Consider the following 14,088-nt stretch of genomic DNA (forward strand, 5'->3'; position numbering starts at 1 on the left):
CTGTACCTACATTTCTGCCATAATTGCGCAGATGCGCTTAGTCAAAGGGTTAAACTAGTGACACCACCGCCTTCCCCCCCCCCCCCGCCCAGCAGGCAGACAGCCCACAACCCCCCCCCCCCCCCCCCCCCCCAAAACCAACCTCTCTTTCACACCGGTGACCTGCAGAGTGCAGCAGGCCCTGCTTCTGCGAACTCACTTCCTGGGGAAACCGGCGCTTAACCTGCCCCAGGCCCGGCTGTCCCCTACAGCCACGCTGCACTGCCGAACACCGGCGCGCCACGGGGTTTTGGGGACCGGGGGGGGGGGGGGGGTGTGCCTGTGCCCCATGCGGTGGCCTCCCTGCCCCTCAGCAGGCTGAACAGAGCTTGGGGCGCCTTTTCCCCATTCCTCCAAAGGCCAAAGCGTTTACTTGAACTGGTGCCGGAGGAACCAGCAAACCCAAGCCGAGCCTGAGGTTTTAACTTCTGCACGGTGCCAGCTCGCCTTTGCGCCCTGCACGGCAAAGCCTAAACCGGCTCTCAGTCGCCCGGCGTGGTTTGTCCTGCTGGGCCTGTCCGGTTCCAGCCTGCTGCTGCTTTTTGCCAGCAGCCCTGGCGCTGCTGACAGCAGAGCCCCCCGGCCCCTGCCACCGGCTAGCACGACCCCCCCCCCCCAGCCCTCTTCAAGCAAACGAGGGCGGTGCCAGAAAGGGACAGGAAGGAAAAACAGCCTTTTGCCAGGCAGCCACAACGCGGCAGCAAAAAGCCGCCGTCGGGCCGCAGCTCCCGGGCCCGGGCACGCGCTTGCAGGGAAGCACCCGGGCGCCCTCGCGCCCAGCCACCCGCCAAAGCCCCGCTGCCCCGCTCTGGGCCGGCACCGCTCTCCGCAGCAGGGCGGCGCGGCAGCGGCCCGAGGCGCCCCGACACGTGTCCGCCGCGCTCCTGCACCCGCGCCGGCGCCGCAGCACAACCGCCTCAGCGCACCGCAGGGACGCAGCGTTTCAGGAGAAAGGCACAGGGCCCCAACAACCCACCCACAGCCCCTGAAACGTCTGCAAGGATTTATTTACATATTTTACAGTGAATAAAGTGCAGTTAAAAGAAAGCAGCCTCAGCCTCTGGAGACCACAGCTCGCTGCCCTCAGCTCCTCGCAGTTGCGCTGCTTTTCCCTTTCGCGCGGAGATTTTCGGGCAGCATCTGCACGTCAAAACCGTAGTGGAGGTAGCGGTAGATCTCCTCCGCCTTCTGCCGGCTGACGTGGGCGCAGGTGGCTATGGCCAGCGGGGAGCTGCAAGACACAAGGAGGGCACCTCGCATGCCGCGCTCTGGCTTTCACGGGGACGATACTGAGCCGGACGGGAAACGACCAGTCCGTGAGCAGCGTCCAGCGTAAGGAGAGCAGCAGCAACGCCGCGAGCTGCTGACGGTCACCTGCCTCGGGGTTTCTCAGGATGGGACCGCACCAGCCTAAGCAAGCCCAGGAGAGCTGCAGGTGTGGAGGCAGCAAAGCTCCTGGGAGCTCTGCGAGTAACAGGCACAAAAATGACACCTCCGGGCAATCCTGCCTCGTCTCTGGCCCAGCACAAGCTCCTGGGTGAGACAGTGAAGAAGGACAGTGGCGGGAGGCCTCCCCGCAGCCGGGATCGGCCCAAGGACCGCTTCCCGAGAGGCGGCGGGGACGGCCGCAGTCGGCCCTGAGGCCCAAGCAACTCCTCAAAGCCACAACCAGCTACTGAATTAGGGAAAGAAGGGAGAATGTGGCAGTCCTTCCCCGTCAAAACCACTGGTTTCCCCACCTCCATCTTTTCCACACAGAAACTAAAACCTGCTGGCTGCTGATTCGCACTGTTAGCATGAGGGCCAGCGGCAAATCCAGACAGATGGGAAAGGAGAAGGAAAAGGCCCTACAGTTTTAATCCAGAACTCAGTCCTGTGAGGCTCGAGAGCCTCAAGAGACTTGCAGAACACCTTGGCTGTTACCTGTTGGCCATCTTCTTCACGGAGTCAAAATGATGGCACATGTTGAGTGCAGCTAAGTAGCTGATGTTAGGAATACTCAGGAAGAAGTTGAGCATTTCCTGTTTGTGACCCTGCACTTCGGTTGGCACAAGAATGGCAGCGTTTTTCCTCTGCTCCACCAAAGCCAGGTCTTTCAGCAAAGTGGCAGTTTCCTCTTGGCAAGAGCTAAAAAGGATTCGGATCCCGGCGTGGACCAAGGCTGAGAGCACTCCATCATAGTACTGAGTCCTTTGGAAAAATCTTGACGTTTCTCCTACGGAGTTGCAATAGAAAAACTCGGTGAGATTTATCTGTAAATCCTAAATGACGGCGAAGAAATCTAACGTGAAATCACTTACAAAGCACCAAAGCAGAGGGGGCTGCTGTAACAACACAGGCAGGTTCACTGCCCCCAGGTCTCACAGCACAAAAACATGAGGAGGGAAAAGCTCCCAAGGAAAGGAGGTGGGACGGGTCACGGGTGAGAAGGGTTCACTTGGCTGCTCCACAAGCAGATTTCAGAAATTAACACCGGGAATGCAAATTAGGCACAAAGGTCGTTACCGGAGAGGGCCAAGAGGAACATGTGATAAATGATGAATACCTGGACAGGCTACAGAGATTTTGTAAAGCTTACAAAGGTACGAAGAAAGCACTTGAACAGGGTCAAATAAGAAGCAAGCAGCACTTTGAAAACAGCGTAATGAGAGAAACTGCACAAAAAGGCTGAAAACGAGCACAGGTTTTGCCAGCGGGGTAGAAAGGCAACTCGAGAGCAACGCGCTTATCTGCAGCTAGGGCAGGGGAACGTCCCTGCCGCAGTCTGCATCTCCAGTGACCAACTCTACCAGCGTAGTCATACTTAGACTATCACAGAAATTAGATTTATGTCACAAAAACAAAGTTACATCCGCAAGAATTTTATTTCAATAGCAGCATTTTATATGCAAAAATGTCTGCAGTTTAAGGGAAGCTCTAGTTCCATCTTTTTAAAATCAGATGCAGGATTTCTTTTAATTACTTCATCTTCTAGATGGCATTGGGAATAGACAGCATTAATAACATCATTTGACTACATAATCTGGCTCTTATGATTAAAACAAAGGGCTAGTCCAAACTATATGAATTAATTTAAGAAACAGCCCATAATTTTCCATGAGTGTTTAATAAAGTCAGGCGGGATTACAAAGGCGTATTGGAGAATCTGTTCTGTGCTTTGTGCCATGAGGTAATAGCTCAAACACAGATTTCCAAAAGTAACTCCTTGTACAAGTGCTTTTTTTTGGTCTTTTTCTAAAAAACTGCTTACATTCAGCTGATTATCTTCTGACTATTCAAGTACCGGCTACTATATGTTTTGATCTTTCCTTTTTTTTTTTTTTCTCTGTTAAATAACCCTTCTGAAGGTAGCTTTAACATGCAGAACGGTTTGTTCGGGGTGGCTGCTGGTCGCACTGCTTCCGAGAGACGAGAGATCTCCCACGCGCGCTGACAGACACCGCTCGTTGGGCGTCTCGAGTCAACTACGAGGTCAGGGCCAAGCACCTTCTCTAGCGCACCTTCCTGCCTTCTCTGCTGCGCGCTGTCTTGGAGCTGACTCTTTTTGCGCCCGTTAACTCACTGGCCACGTGAATACAAGTTAAGTTGTGTTTCCTCGCTCCAGCAGAGTGGCCTTGATGCCCCGCTGTGGATCTCCGTCTCTACTAAGTAGCCTCAACACAAAGCAAACTAGCTCGTGACTTTATTAATGTAAAACTCCTGCAGAGGCTAAAGCACTGGTTTTTAATATAACTAGTTTCAGATCTCTACTATACACAGCGGCAGTGTGGCCCCGTAAGCCTTGGGCAGAGCGCAGCGCGCCCACTGCCGCCCCTGCCTGGGAACACCTACCTGTTTTAATCCTGTCCTTTTCCACAATCACGCATATTCTCTCAAACATGCTCTGCAGGCGCTGGATCCGCTGGACAACTTTAGCCCTATTCACAGCGTTCAGCAGCTCTGACTGAAATCTCCTCTCCACCGCCATGCGGTCGCTCACAATGTAATCGCTACTGCTCAGCGAGCAAACCTGCACCTTTACTCCGTGAACCGCCTTCAAGGACGATATTACGTCTGGTCCAGAGGAGATCTCACGACTGTCTACCAGAATGCAAAGTGAAGCTTTTTTCTCCAGAGGGTCAGGCGAAACAAGAAGTGTAGCTGGGGAGGGTCTCCTGGAAGCAGAGCAGGATGCGGCTGAAGCGTTCACACAGGCGTTCTTCCAAGAACTTTGCACCTGCAAATGTTGAAAACCACACGGTATTTCTAAGTGATCACAGAAGCCTAAGGCCAAAGAATGACACGCCAACAAAAAAATACGGTTTTCAACACTGATGCTCAGCAGATACCAACTTTGTTCCACAGTTTTTTTGAAAAATCTAGTTAATAAAATCTTCTTAAAAAAACGATGCTTTACTGCAAAACATTAACACTTTTGGAACAACATTTTAATGATGTCTGAATTTAATCTCTGAAATTAGTTAAGCATCTAATTATTCAGTGGCTTGAACTGCAGAAGCATGCAGCGTTCACTAACAATATGAGTTCAACAAAAATTGAATATTGTAAACAATGAAGGTCAGGCAGAAAAGCAGAAGCTCAGGGATCAAACCTCAGACTATGCAGGTTTTTAATTTAGGACAGTGAACAAGTATTTTGCAACTACAAAAACAAAGTAAACCTGACCCCAGGTTACTGGAATCTTTCTGCTGTTTAAGACAGACCCATAATTCCCCCGTGACTGAAGACAGTATCTGATCCTCAGCTGTTATTTATTTATCACTAAGACATTCTCCACGTTACACTGCAAGTACAAGAGCTTCCTATATGAAGGAAAAGGGCAATAATGTAAAGCAATAAAAGTAGAATGGACTTACGCCTTTACCATCAGAAGCACGTTCGCTCCTGCTGCTGTATTTCTGACAGCCCTCGTAATAACAATCCAGTAAGGACGAGTTCCCACCACGCTGCTTTCTTTAGCAAAATGGGAGGCGAGATGAAAGTCCTTGTTTTGAATTAACACTCACCTCAGTGGCAGCCTGAAGATCCTCTTTCCTGGAATCAGAACTAGTGACAGTCGATGAAGAACGTACGCTCCTGACTCGACTTTCTGGGTGAAAATCGAGAGTTTCAGATACTGAAGCCTTCAAGCTAAGAAGCATCTGACCCTTATTCTCCAGAGGCTGATGAGCATTGATTTCTCTAGCAATTTCTTTGTGCTGTGCTGAAGACACTGAAGGCAATGATCTGGGTAACTGAGCATTTTCCTGCTCTGTCCTGAAACAGCCTGCTTTCATGGGCTTCTCATTACCGACACTTGTTTCTTCCCCACTGGAATCGTCAAGAACAATAATTCGGGATGGTTTCTTTTTTGGCATTGGAGCAGTGTAGCCCTGTTCCATCTGGGCCCGGTTCAGTTTTCTTCTGCGGCGAGTGAGGTATTGTTTTTTTCCATCAGCAAAACTCTCATCATTTAGGAGATCAAAATTTACGCACACTTCCTCCTCACTAGATTCGCTTTTTGGGCAAGTTTCCTCTTCCTCCTCTCCAATACAGAAACTGTCTTCTGCATAAGCCTCGTCTTGCTCAGGAATCTGGGCGGGCGGAAAACGAAAAACAGCAAGTTTTGACATCACATCCTACTTTTGCTCTTGCTTTGTATTTTACTTATCCAATGCATCCTATGCCTAAGTACCATAAAGCATACAGGTTTCTTAATACTCCTAAAATAAGAGTGGTGAACACGCTACCTAATCTCTGAGCTACTTCCCTGGAGGCCCTGCATACTTGCAGCTGTTTCTGGAAATGAGTGTACGTGGAGATTTTTGGGTCAGGCCCATGGTTTTTCCACTAGAAAGCTTTTAATGAAACTATTAATTGTAATACCACAATAGAAATAAAGAGTTAACAGTAAAAAAGAAAGAAAAAAAAACAATTTAGCCTTTTCATCAAATACAGACCTCTGTTTTATAGTGCTGAAGGTGATATAAAAATGCAGGATACAGAAAGAGACCTTGCTGGGAGTGAGGGGGGTGACAAACCGTCCTGAGCATCCATTTTTCTAATTTTATCATTTACTTACCATGGTTGGTCTCTGTGAAACAAGAAGGGGAAGTTAACGACTACATAATTGGAAAAGAGAGTACAGCAAGTGGTTTATGTCACGGCATGTATGCAGTGCTAGGGGCAAAACAGATCCCCAAGGACAGATCACGGGGGGGGAACGCGGCACCGCTTAGCTGAACGCAACTCGGCGTTCACACGGAGGGGGAACGCAGCCGGGTGTCCGAGACACTGAGCTAAGCAGGGAACAGCGAGGGTAAGAAGTTTACGATTCAAAGCAAGCTCCGCTCGGATAACCCAGCAGTGTTTCACTGGCACTTTTACGAACGCACCCAACGATAGCATACGTAACGTGACAAGAGCTTAGCTGAGGGATCTGCCTGGGAGCGCCGTGCACGCTCCGGCATCACCCCGCGAGGCCGGGGCACGCGCCGAGGCCGGGTCAGGCCCCTGCAGTAACACTGTGAGGCCATCGGAGAGCAAGAGGCGCCCCGGGCGAGAACGCTGCGCAGCAGCTGCAAGCACCGTCACACATGCTACTTTGTTCCTTTCATAACTGTTTCCAAACTTATATTCCAGTAGTTAACCTTGAATTTGGCTAGAAAAAATTTGATCCATTAGCATCGTTCCTTGTCTGGCATCAAGAGCTCAGGACAACCTGATATGCAGCTGGGTAACAGGACCAGGAACATGCCCAAACTGTTTGTTACACCTGTTTTGGGGAATTGCTTCTCTCCCTAAATTGGAAGACACTGGCAATACCCCATGCTGGGTCAGAGGCACCTTCCATGGAAGATGCATATCAGTATCCCTTTTGACAGTGGCAGACATCAGAGAGGGGGAAGGAAAAGCTTACGACCCTGGAGGTACCGTACACTCCCTACATCCATCAGCAGTGACCACAGTAACAGCCTTACTCTTCAGCGAAAAGAGAGGACTTGGGATTGGGATGCTTTCGCTTCGCACTGGCTGACCACCTCTCTCCAGCGGGAATGTGCCTGCTTCTGTCAAAGCATACCTGTGTGTGCACTTTTTAAACTCAGAAATCACAAGGAAATCAAAAGGTTTTTCTTATAACTTATTATTTAGTAACGAGAGGCTGCAAACCACACTCCAAAATACGATTAAAACTTAAACGCAGTTATAGATAAAGTGAATTTCACAAGGATGGCAGTCATTTCATTCCGCACCTGTGAGAAAATCGCCCTGTTGTTGAATCCACGGTGAACCATTTTGTACCTACTGCCAAGAGCTGGACTACGCACAGATTTCAGGTAAACTCCTTTCATCTCAGACTCTGAATTAAAGAAAGAAAACAGAAAAGAATACATTATCATTAAGGATATAATTATTTCTTTCATTATTGTTACCTTATGCTTTTCATAATAAATAATTCCATCATAAGCTCCCCAAAACCTGTATTTCACAAAAAAAAAAAGAAAGAAAAAAGTAGAATTTGAAATTCTTCAGACACCTCTAAAGATCTCAGCAAGACAAAGGACTAGGCCTACCCAGCGTGCCTTCATGAAGAGCTGCCATGTACAAGGTTTTCTCAGCAGACAGAGCGTAGGCTACCCATAGCAGAGAGAAGAGCATTGTCACCTGCCCGTAAACCCAAATCACTCAGTTTTACGTGTTGCAAGCCTCTCCCAAAACAGAAAGGACAGCTTATTTCAGACACTAGGAAAAAGGGGTGGGCTCACTTAAGTACATATAGGATCTTAGAGGGAACAATTCTCAGTGGAGGAGGAAAATTTTCAGCAGCAACTTCTGGGAATCTCTTAAATGGGAGTAAGATGATTCTGTTGTGCAAATATCTGAGGGAAAGACAAGGTTCATAAATGTAGGAATAAGTAAATCACCTCAGCCAAAAAAAAGCATTACTTTCTCATCTCTGACAGCGTCAACACTGTCATTTTATCTTTACACTCCTACCTTTATTTTGTATCATATTTCAGGTCGCTCTACTGAAAGACCTGGAAGTTTCAGAAACTTCTAAGTGAAATGGAAAATTGTGTTTCTGTGCAGTCCTAATGGAGTATGTGGGGGTGGGCTGGGTCTTGGCGAAGGGTGATCCCCTAACTACGCAATCCTTGAAGGACTCGTTCAAGCTTGCACAAAGCTATTGCAACGTAGAGACGTTCAGGGAGGCATTTAATACATACGGAACTCACGGGAATACAAACGGAGAAGGTACAAATAAGTAATGGCAAGCACCTAATTTACCACAGCTGAAGTGTTTACTGCATATAAACTGACACATACAGCAACTGACTGAACGACCATGCGTATCGTACACCACTTTACTAAGTGATACCTCTTATCTTAAAACCATAAACAATTTCTTCATTCACCATTTAACACTTGCGTGAACTCTGCATCATCATCGAGAAACTGGGCGAGTGAAGAGCTCAGTCCGTTCTCTGAATCATCACTCTCATCAGATGAAACACCATCTGCATCTTGCTGGGAAAGCTCAGCTTCGTCATCTAAAAACTGTCTTGCTGCATTCTAAAAAAAGAAAAAAATGCAAACAAATTTTAAGGTAGAGAAGCTGGCTGCCAATTAATTAATGTTACATATGAGATGCCTGATTAAATCAGTTCATGAATTCACAAGATAACTGCTCAGATGACCACAGGTATTAGGCTTCCAACTTAGAAAACAGAATCCATCACAGGGGAAGTGATGTAAAGAACACACAGTTCAGTGAAATACATGAAAGAACACAAAATCTGTCCCACCACAACAGAAGGATGAAGCTGGAGCCAATTTAAAAATGCTAACCAAAGGTATATAGTGTATGTATAGTACAGTTTGCACCTAGACTAGTTAACAAGCAAGCACAGATGGAGTTTACTAACACACTGCAACTAAGCTACCCAATGATATTATGTTATTTTATAACTTATAAATCTAGTTTTACTCATTCTAATTTGGAGCTGCTTACAGAAAAGCTATTCAGAATTACAAAGTCTCGATTATCTAAGTCCTTCAGAAAGTTCAGATGCAGACATCATATTGGTTTGCCCTTTTCTGTTTAGGACTTAGAATTGTTTCATTAATTCATTAGACAATGCAACTGATTATTGAGGAGATTCTCTTCTTCCATGGAATTCGAGACACTTTACACAGCAAATGCAGCAAAGGAAACACAATACAAACCTTGAAGTTCCGTCAATAACAGACAACAGAACATACCTAAGGATGTCCAGTGAAACAAAAGGAAAAAAAAAGTCAGGAAGATGTCTTTTCTGAGACACGTTATACTAAGCTAATTTTTTCTCTTATAATTTCAGCTATAAAGCATTAAAGTAAAATCTTTTACTTGATTTGTTTGCTTTCAGGATGTTTAGAATATAATGTACAAAGCTGTACTTTTTGCTTTAGCACAGGGAAGAGTGAGGAATCTTGTACATATAATAAGTGACATTTCTGATTTTCCAAATTCTCCTAAGTCTAGTCTCTTTTAACTTATTTGCTTACACCAATTAGTAAGTCTGACAGTTCCTTTGCTAGAAGTGTTTTGATTATTTTCAAATACATAGAGGTCACCAGCTTACAGGAAAGAACATTCAATGCTATTGCCAATTAGTCTTAATCCTTCTGATTTGTGGAAGACTACGGAGCGGACAAACCCTGCAGTGAAATACACTGTGACACCAGAAACCAATAGTCAAGAGTCTGGTCACACACAGGAAATAAAAAGCTACCACGTTCTTAAGTTATCTACTGAATCTGATTCAGTGCCAGTTGGCTATTTTGGCCACAGTGGACTTTTCCCAAGCAGAGTTAATCTAATCACAGATCACTGCTGCACTTACAATCCATTATCAGTAATTCTGCCAGAGCACTGTAACCGGTGGTGGACTATCACAATGATTGTGATGTCTTCAATCTTCTGAGAATCTAGAATCTGACATGTTCATCTATATGATGTTTAGCTAAGATGACATGTGAAGGCAGAACAGAATTTCATAGGAATACAGATAACACTCTCTTTTCCATAAACCTTTCGGTTTCTATTTGATAAAATGTTTAAATAAAATTTAAAATGGACTTTTCATCCCCCTTATTCTTTGTATCTCATCTCAAATTTGCAACAAACTTTTGTGAAATAGATATTGGCATCAACACTACTAAATGATGTCCTGAAGATGAACTACTGCCCAACTGCATGTCTACTGTAATACAGTTGTACCATGAGAGTCTACATAATGTGGTAAAAATAGATATATATTGTGGAGCCTGCTTCCCTGGAGATATTCAGAAGCCATCCGGACACAATCCTGTGCAACATGCTCTAGGTGACCCTGGCATGAGCAGGGAGGTTGGACTAGATGATCTCCAGAGGTCCCTTCCAACCTCAACCACTCTGAGATTCTGTGATATACACACACACAGGCTCCAGAACGAATGGCTCCATGACACAGTAAATTTTTGTCCTAAGGATGAGAAACCAGTGCTCAGCATTTTTGGCATTTTATGTGTTTTTAAATTTAAATTTAGACAAGTTAGAAAACACTTGCAGTTTATTCTTGCAGTTTGGACACGGACTGGAATCTCACCAATTCTAGTTTTGGTTCTTTTTTTGAAATGTTGCAAACGTCTATACTTACATGCGTACACCTATGACAAAGCACATTAGTTATCTAAATTACAGCTGCAGCGCAACCTGCACCAAATTTGCCCTTCGAATTGTTAAAAGGGACACATAACCTCATACCTTGCATGTAAAGCTGCTCTTGACCTTTTGCCGTTTCGCACTTTTTGGCTGTTTCTTGTTACAGGCTGCTGAGCTCCTCTCCGTGGTCCTCCTTGGGTTCTTATGAAAATCCATGCTGTCATCACTGGACACATCTGACTAGAGGAACATGCCCCAAACACTTTAATAAGCAAGGCTAAAGCTAGTAAAGCATCTTAATTACACAGATATCCTTCCACACCTGTTTTTTTCAGTAACATCTGATTTTCACGCTTGAAATCACAAAATAATGCAAATGCTAACCATTCTATTAAATGGAAAATAGCACCTCTTCAGAAAGGCACAAGAAAACATGTTACTTGGAAGAAAAATCAGATTAAATTTGATATGAACATTTTGTTGTCTCAAAGCTTTGTGGAAGAGAGGTTATTTCACTGCCTCTCACAAAGGGAGAGGCTCAGCTCTCATGTCTATAATAATAATTCACTGCCAAACAACTACAAATTCATCTGAAGAGACACTGGGAAAGAACTGAAGGAAGGGTAAAAAAAAATTATTTTCTGATTTACTTCGGTCAGACGGCATAAAATCTTTTTAGCAAGAATGCTTGCCTACTGATTGGAGGAAGATTAAATGTTTAAAAATACAATCCATACACAAGTTTGCATTATTTGCCTCTATATCACCAAAGCACACACTAACCATGTTAAGCGGGTGTCTACGTTTTCTGACAGCATGAACCGGCGATTCAAAATCACAGTCATTCATAACCTACGTAAACAGAAATAAGTATAATTGCAAAGAGGATTTTTGTTTTGGTGTTTGATTTTGTCTTTTTTGCTTCCCTTGCCTCCCCCCAACAGTAAGACTCACATCAGGGGACTTCAAGACATTTTCTTTTTTCCTATTTTTTCTTCGGATAACAACCTCGTCTTCGCTTTCACTGCTTGTTCCTACAGAAAAACAGCAAAGAGCATTTGAAAGGAAAGGTATTGTTCACAATGCAATACTGCTATAGCTGAACAACCCCAAACCTGTCTCTTACAAAAGTACCTACAAGAGAGATTACTTATTGATCTATGTGGCAAATATTGTTCTCTTTAGCCTTGTTAATCAAAATAAATAAGCTCCAGCTGAGATGTACAATACATCCTGCCTCCCTGGGGATTCTCTGAGCAGAAGTGACAAGCGCAGGCAGCACATACAAAGCAAAAGGAAGGTGAAAAATGAAACGGAGGGGAAGAAGCCCTGGCAAGTTGAGTTTTCCGCTCCTGGGAGCATTTTGCAATACATATCTTTCTTGATACACTGAAACAAAACCCGAGCTCGCTGAAAATCCTTCTTTCCAGTCTCCCTATCGAACAGCGCGGCTGTTTCTCTGGTTTCCCAAGGGCCACCGTTGCCGAAATACAGCACGCTCCCCCCCGCGCCACGTGACGAACCTCTCTAGCTCTGAGAGAGCCCCTGGCCTCCCTGCAGGAACTACGCTGCCTTTTATAACGTCTTGCCCCAAAGCAGACTCGACATGAACTACAGCCACCGCATCCTGGCTTACGCTTTCCTCCGTCTGCTCGGGAGTTTGGCAGGAGAGGGTGGGGAGGGAGCGCTGGTTCGCACTAAACCACTCACTGGTTTGAATTCGTTTAAGGAAAAGCAGAGAATTCTTACACGTTCCACTTCTCAAATAACATATTTAAACATCAGTAATTCTCATTTCACCAAAAAACTGGGCTTGTCTAGTCTGGAGGAAAAATGGCTTAGGGAGAGACCCAACAGGAGCTTTCCAACACCTCAGAGGAGGTCGCTGAGAAGACAGAAACAAGCTGTTGCCCGAGGTTCACAGCGGGAGAAGAGATAACGGTCATAAACTGCAAGGCAAAACTTTCAGTATGAGGACAGGTAAGCGCTGGAACCGAAGCCCAAAGAGGCTGCACGATCTCTGCCCCTGGAGGTTTTCGAGTCCCGACCGCACAACGCCCCTGGCAGCCTGGGGCCGGCTCAGCGCTCACTGCGCTCTGAGCAGCGGGCTGGACCAGGCACCTCCTGGGGTCCCTGCCCACCTGAATCCCGTTGCAATCCCCAATCACTGCTTCAGGGTTTATTACTACATAAATTTAATAAATTATGATTTTCTTATTCAGCAAATTGAGGCATGAGTTTGAGGCTGTGATGATTCAGGAAAAAATGTGGCTTTTGGCAAACAGTAGTATTCAGAAAACATGGTGATAGCAGGCACGTCCAAAGAGAACCAAAAAAGATGCGATAACCACCAAAGGGACTGTTTACGCTTAATGTCAGTGTTTAAGGACAATAACAAAATCATTCAGGAAAACTCAAAACGCCCTGTGAATGAGATTTAGTAACATTAAGCCCGAATTATTATTTATGAATGAAGAAGAATGACAGTCAGTTATGCATTGGCAATATTTGAATACAAAATATATAAAAAATCGCTTTTTAAAATGATATAACGTCCCTCAAACAGGGAAGGACAGAAGGAGAGAAAGAAAGGAGGGCACAAAAATGGATTAAAGCCTTCAGACAGTTAATATTTTAAGGTAACCTAGGTTTGAGCAGAACTTATCGTCAGGAAAATTTTAAACACGAGCCAGTTGGCTCTGTTGGCTCTCTCTGCAACTAAAATGAGAGAAATCCATCAGTGTAATTTCTATCCCTCAGGAGCAAGGACAGAAAAACATGAAGGGATGGATTTAGGGAGTGAAGTGTAACAGATCAGGATGATTACAAATAAGATACCGAGAGGATTAAAAAGGGTTTTAAAGGCAGCTATAGTTGCCACAGTTGTCTCACAGGGTTGCACTGTTAGCACCTGCAAAGAGATTTCAGAGACGTAACCCAGAGTACTTCATCTAATATGTAGCTATGTACATCAGCCTCAAACGGTCAGTTAGTAAGTACCTGGGGTATATTAGAGCATGCTAAGTTTCTGGAAAGTCTCTCCATTGAGCCAACCTCTAGTATTATAACCATTATTCCCTTTTTCTACCCTCCTTCCCAACTAGGTCAAGAAAATTAAATTTAAGATCCAAGAGATATTGGATTCTACATTCTTATTTATTTAAGCATGAAGCTATTAACTAACTTTACCACTGTGAAGTCCCTGTTTCAGTAGGAAATACATGAGAAATACGCAGGTTTGCGTCTTCTAGGTTTTCAGTTCTTCCTGAGGGAAAATCAAGTGCACCCAAGACTGAACTCTCAAAGCGCTTTCTAAGCGGACTCCTATTTACTTTATCTGTAAGCGGCATCTCTCGAATTTCCCGCCTGATATTAGAGAAAAC

The 14,088-nt window shown here is 45.2% G+C and overlaps 1 protein-coding gene across 1 annotated transcript in view; it reads right to left on the bottom strand.

Annotated features, from left to right (window-relative positions):
- Positions 1-1,027: 1,027 nt before the first annotated feature.
- The window catches only part of FANCM (FA complementation group M), an 81,532-nt gene continuing 68,471 nt past the window's right edge, over positions 1,028-14,088 (bottom strand). Inside the window, exons 15-23 of the mRNA XM_068947650.1 lie at positions 11,660-11,739; positions 11,489-11,557; positions 10,808-10,945; positions 8,436-8,592; positions 7,272-7,378; positions 5,046-5,612; positions 3,871-4,255; positions 1,963-2,254; positions 1,028-1,270 (exon numbers count right to left, since the gene is read on the bottom strand). Of these exons, the coding sequence (XP_068803751.1) occupies positions 1,123-1,270; positions 1,963-2,254; positions 3,871-4,255; positions 5,046-5,612; positions 7,272-7,378; positions 8,436-8,592; positions 10,808-10,945; positions 11,489-11,557; positions 11,660-11,739 (1,943 nt within the window). The 3' untranslated portion in view covers positions 1,028-1,122. The remainder of the gene's footprint in view (positions 1,271-1,962; positions 2,255-3,870; positions 4,256-5,045; positions 5,613-7,271; positions 7,379-8,435; positions 8,593-10,807; positions 10,946-11,488; positions 11,558-11,659; positions 11,740-14,088) is intronic.

This window comes from Struthio camelus, chromosome 5, assembly GCF_040807025.1.
Source record: "Struthio camelus isolate bStrCam1 chromosome 5, bStrCam1.hap1, whole genome shotgun sequence".
Taxonomy (NCBI): domain Eukaryota; kingdom Metazoa; phylum Chordata; class Aves; order Struthioniformes; family Struthionidae; genus Struthio; species Struthio camelus.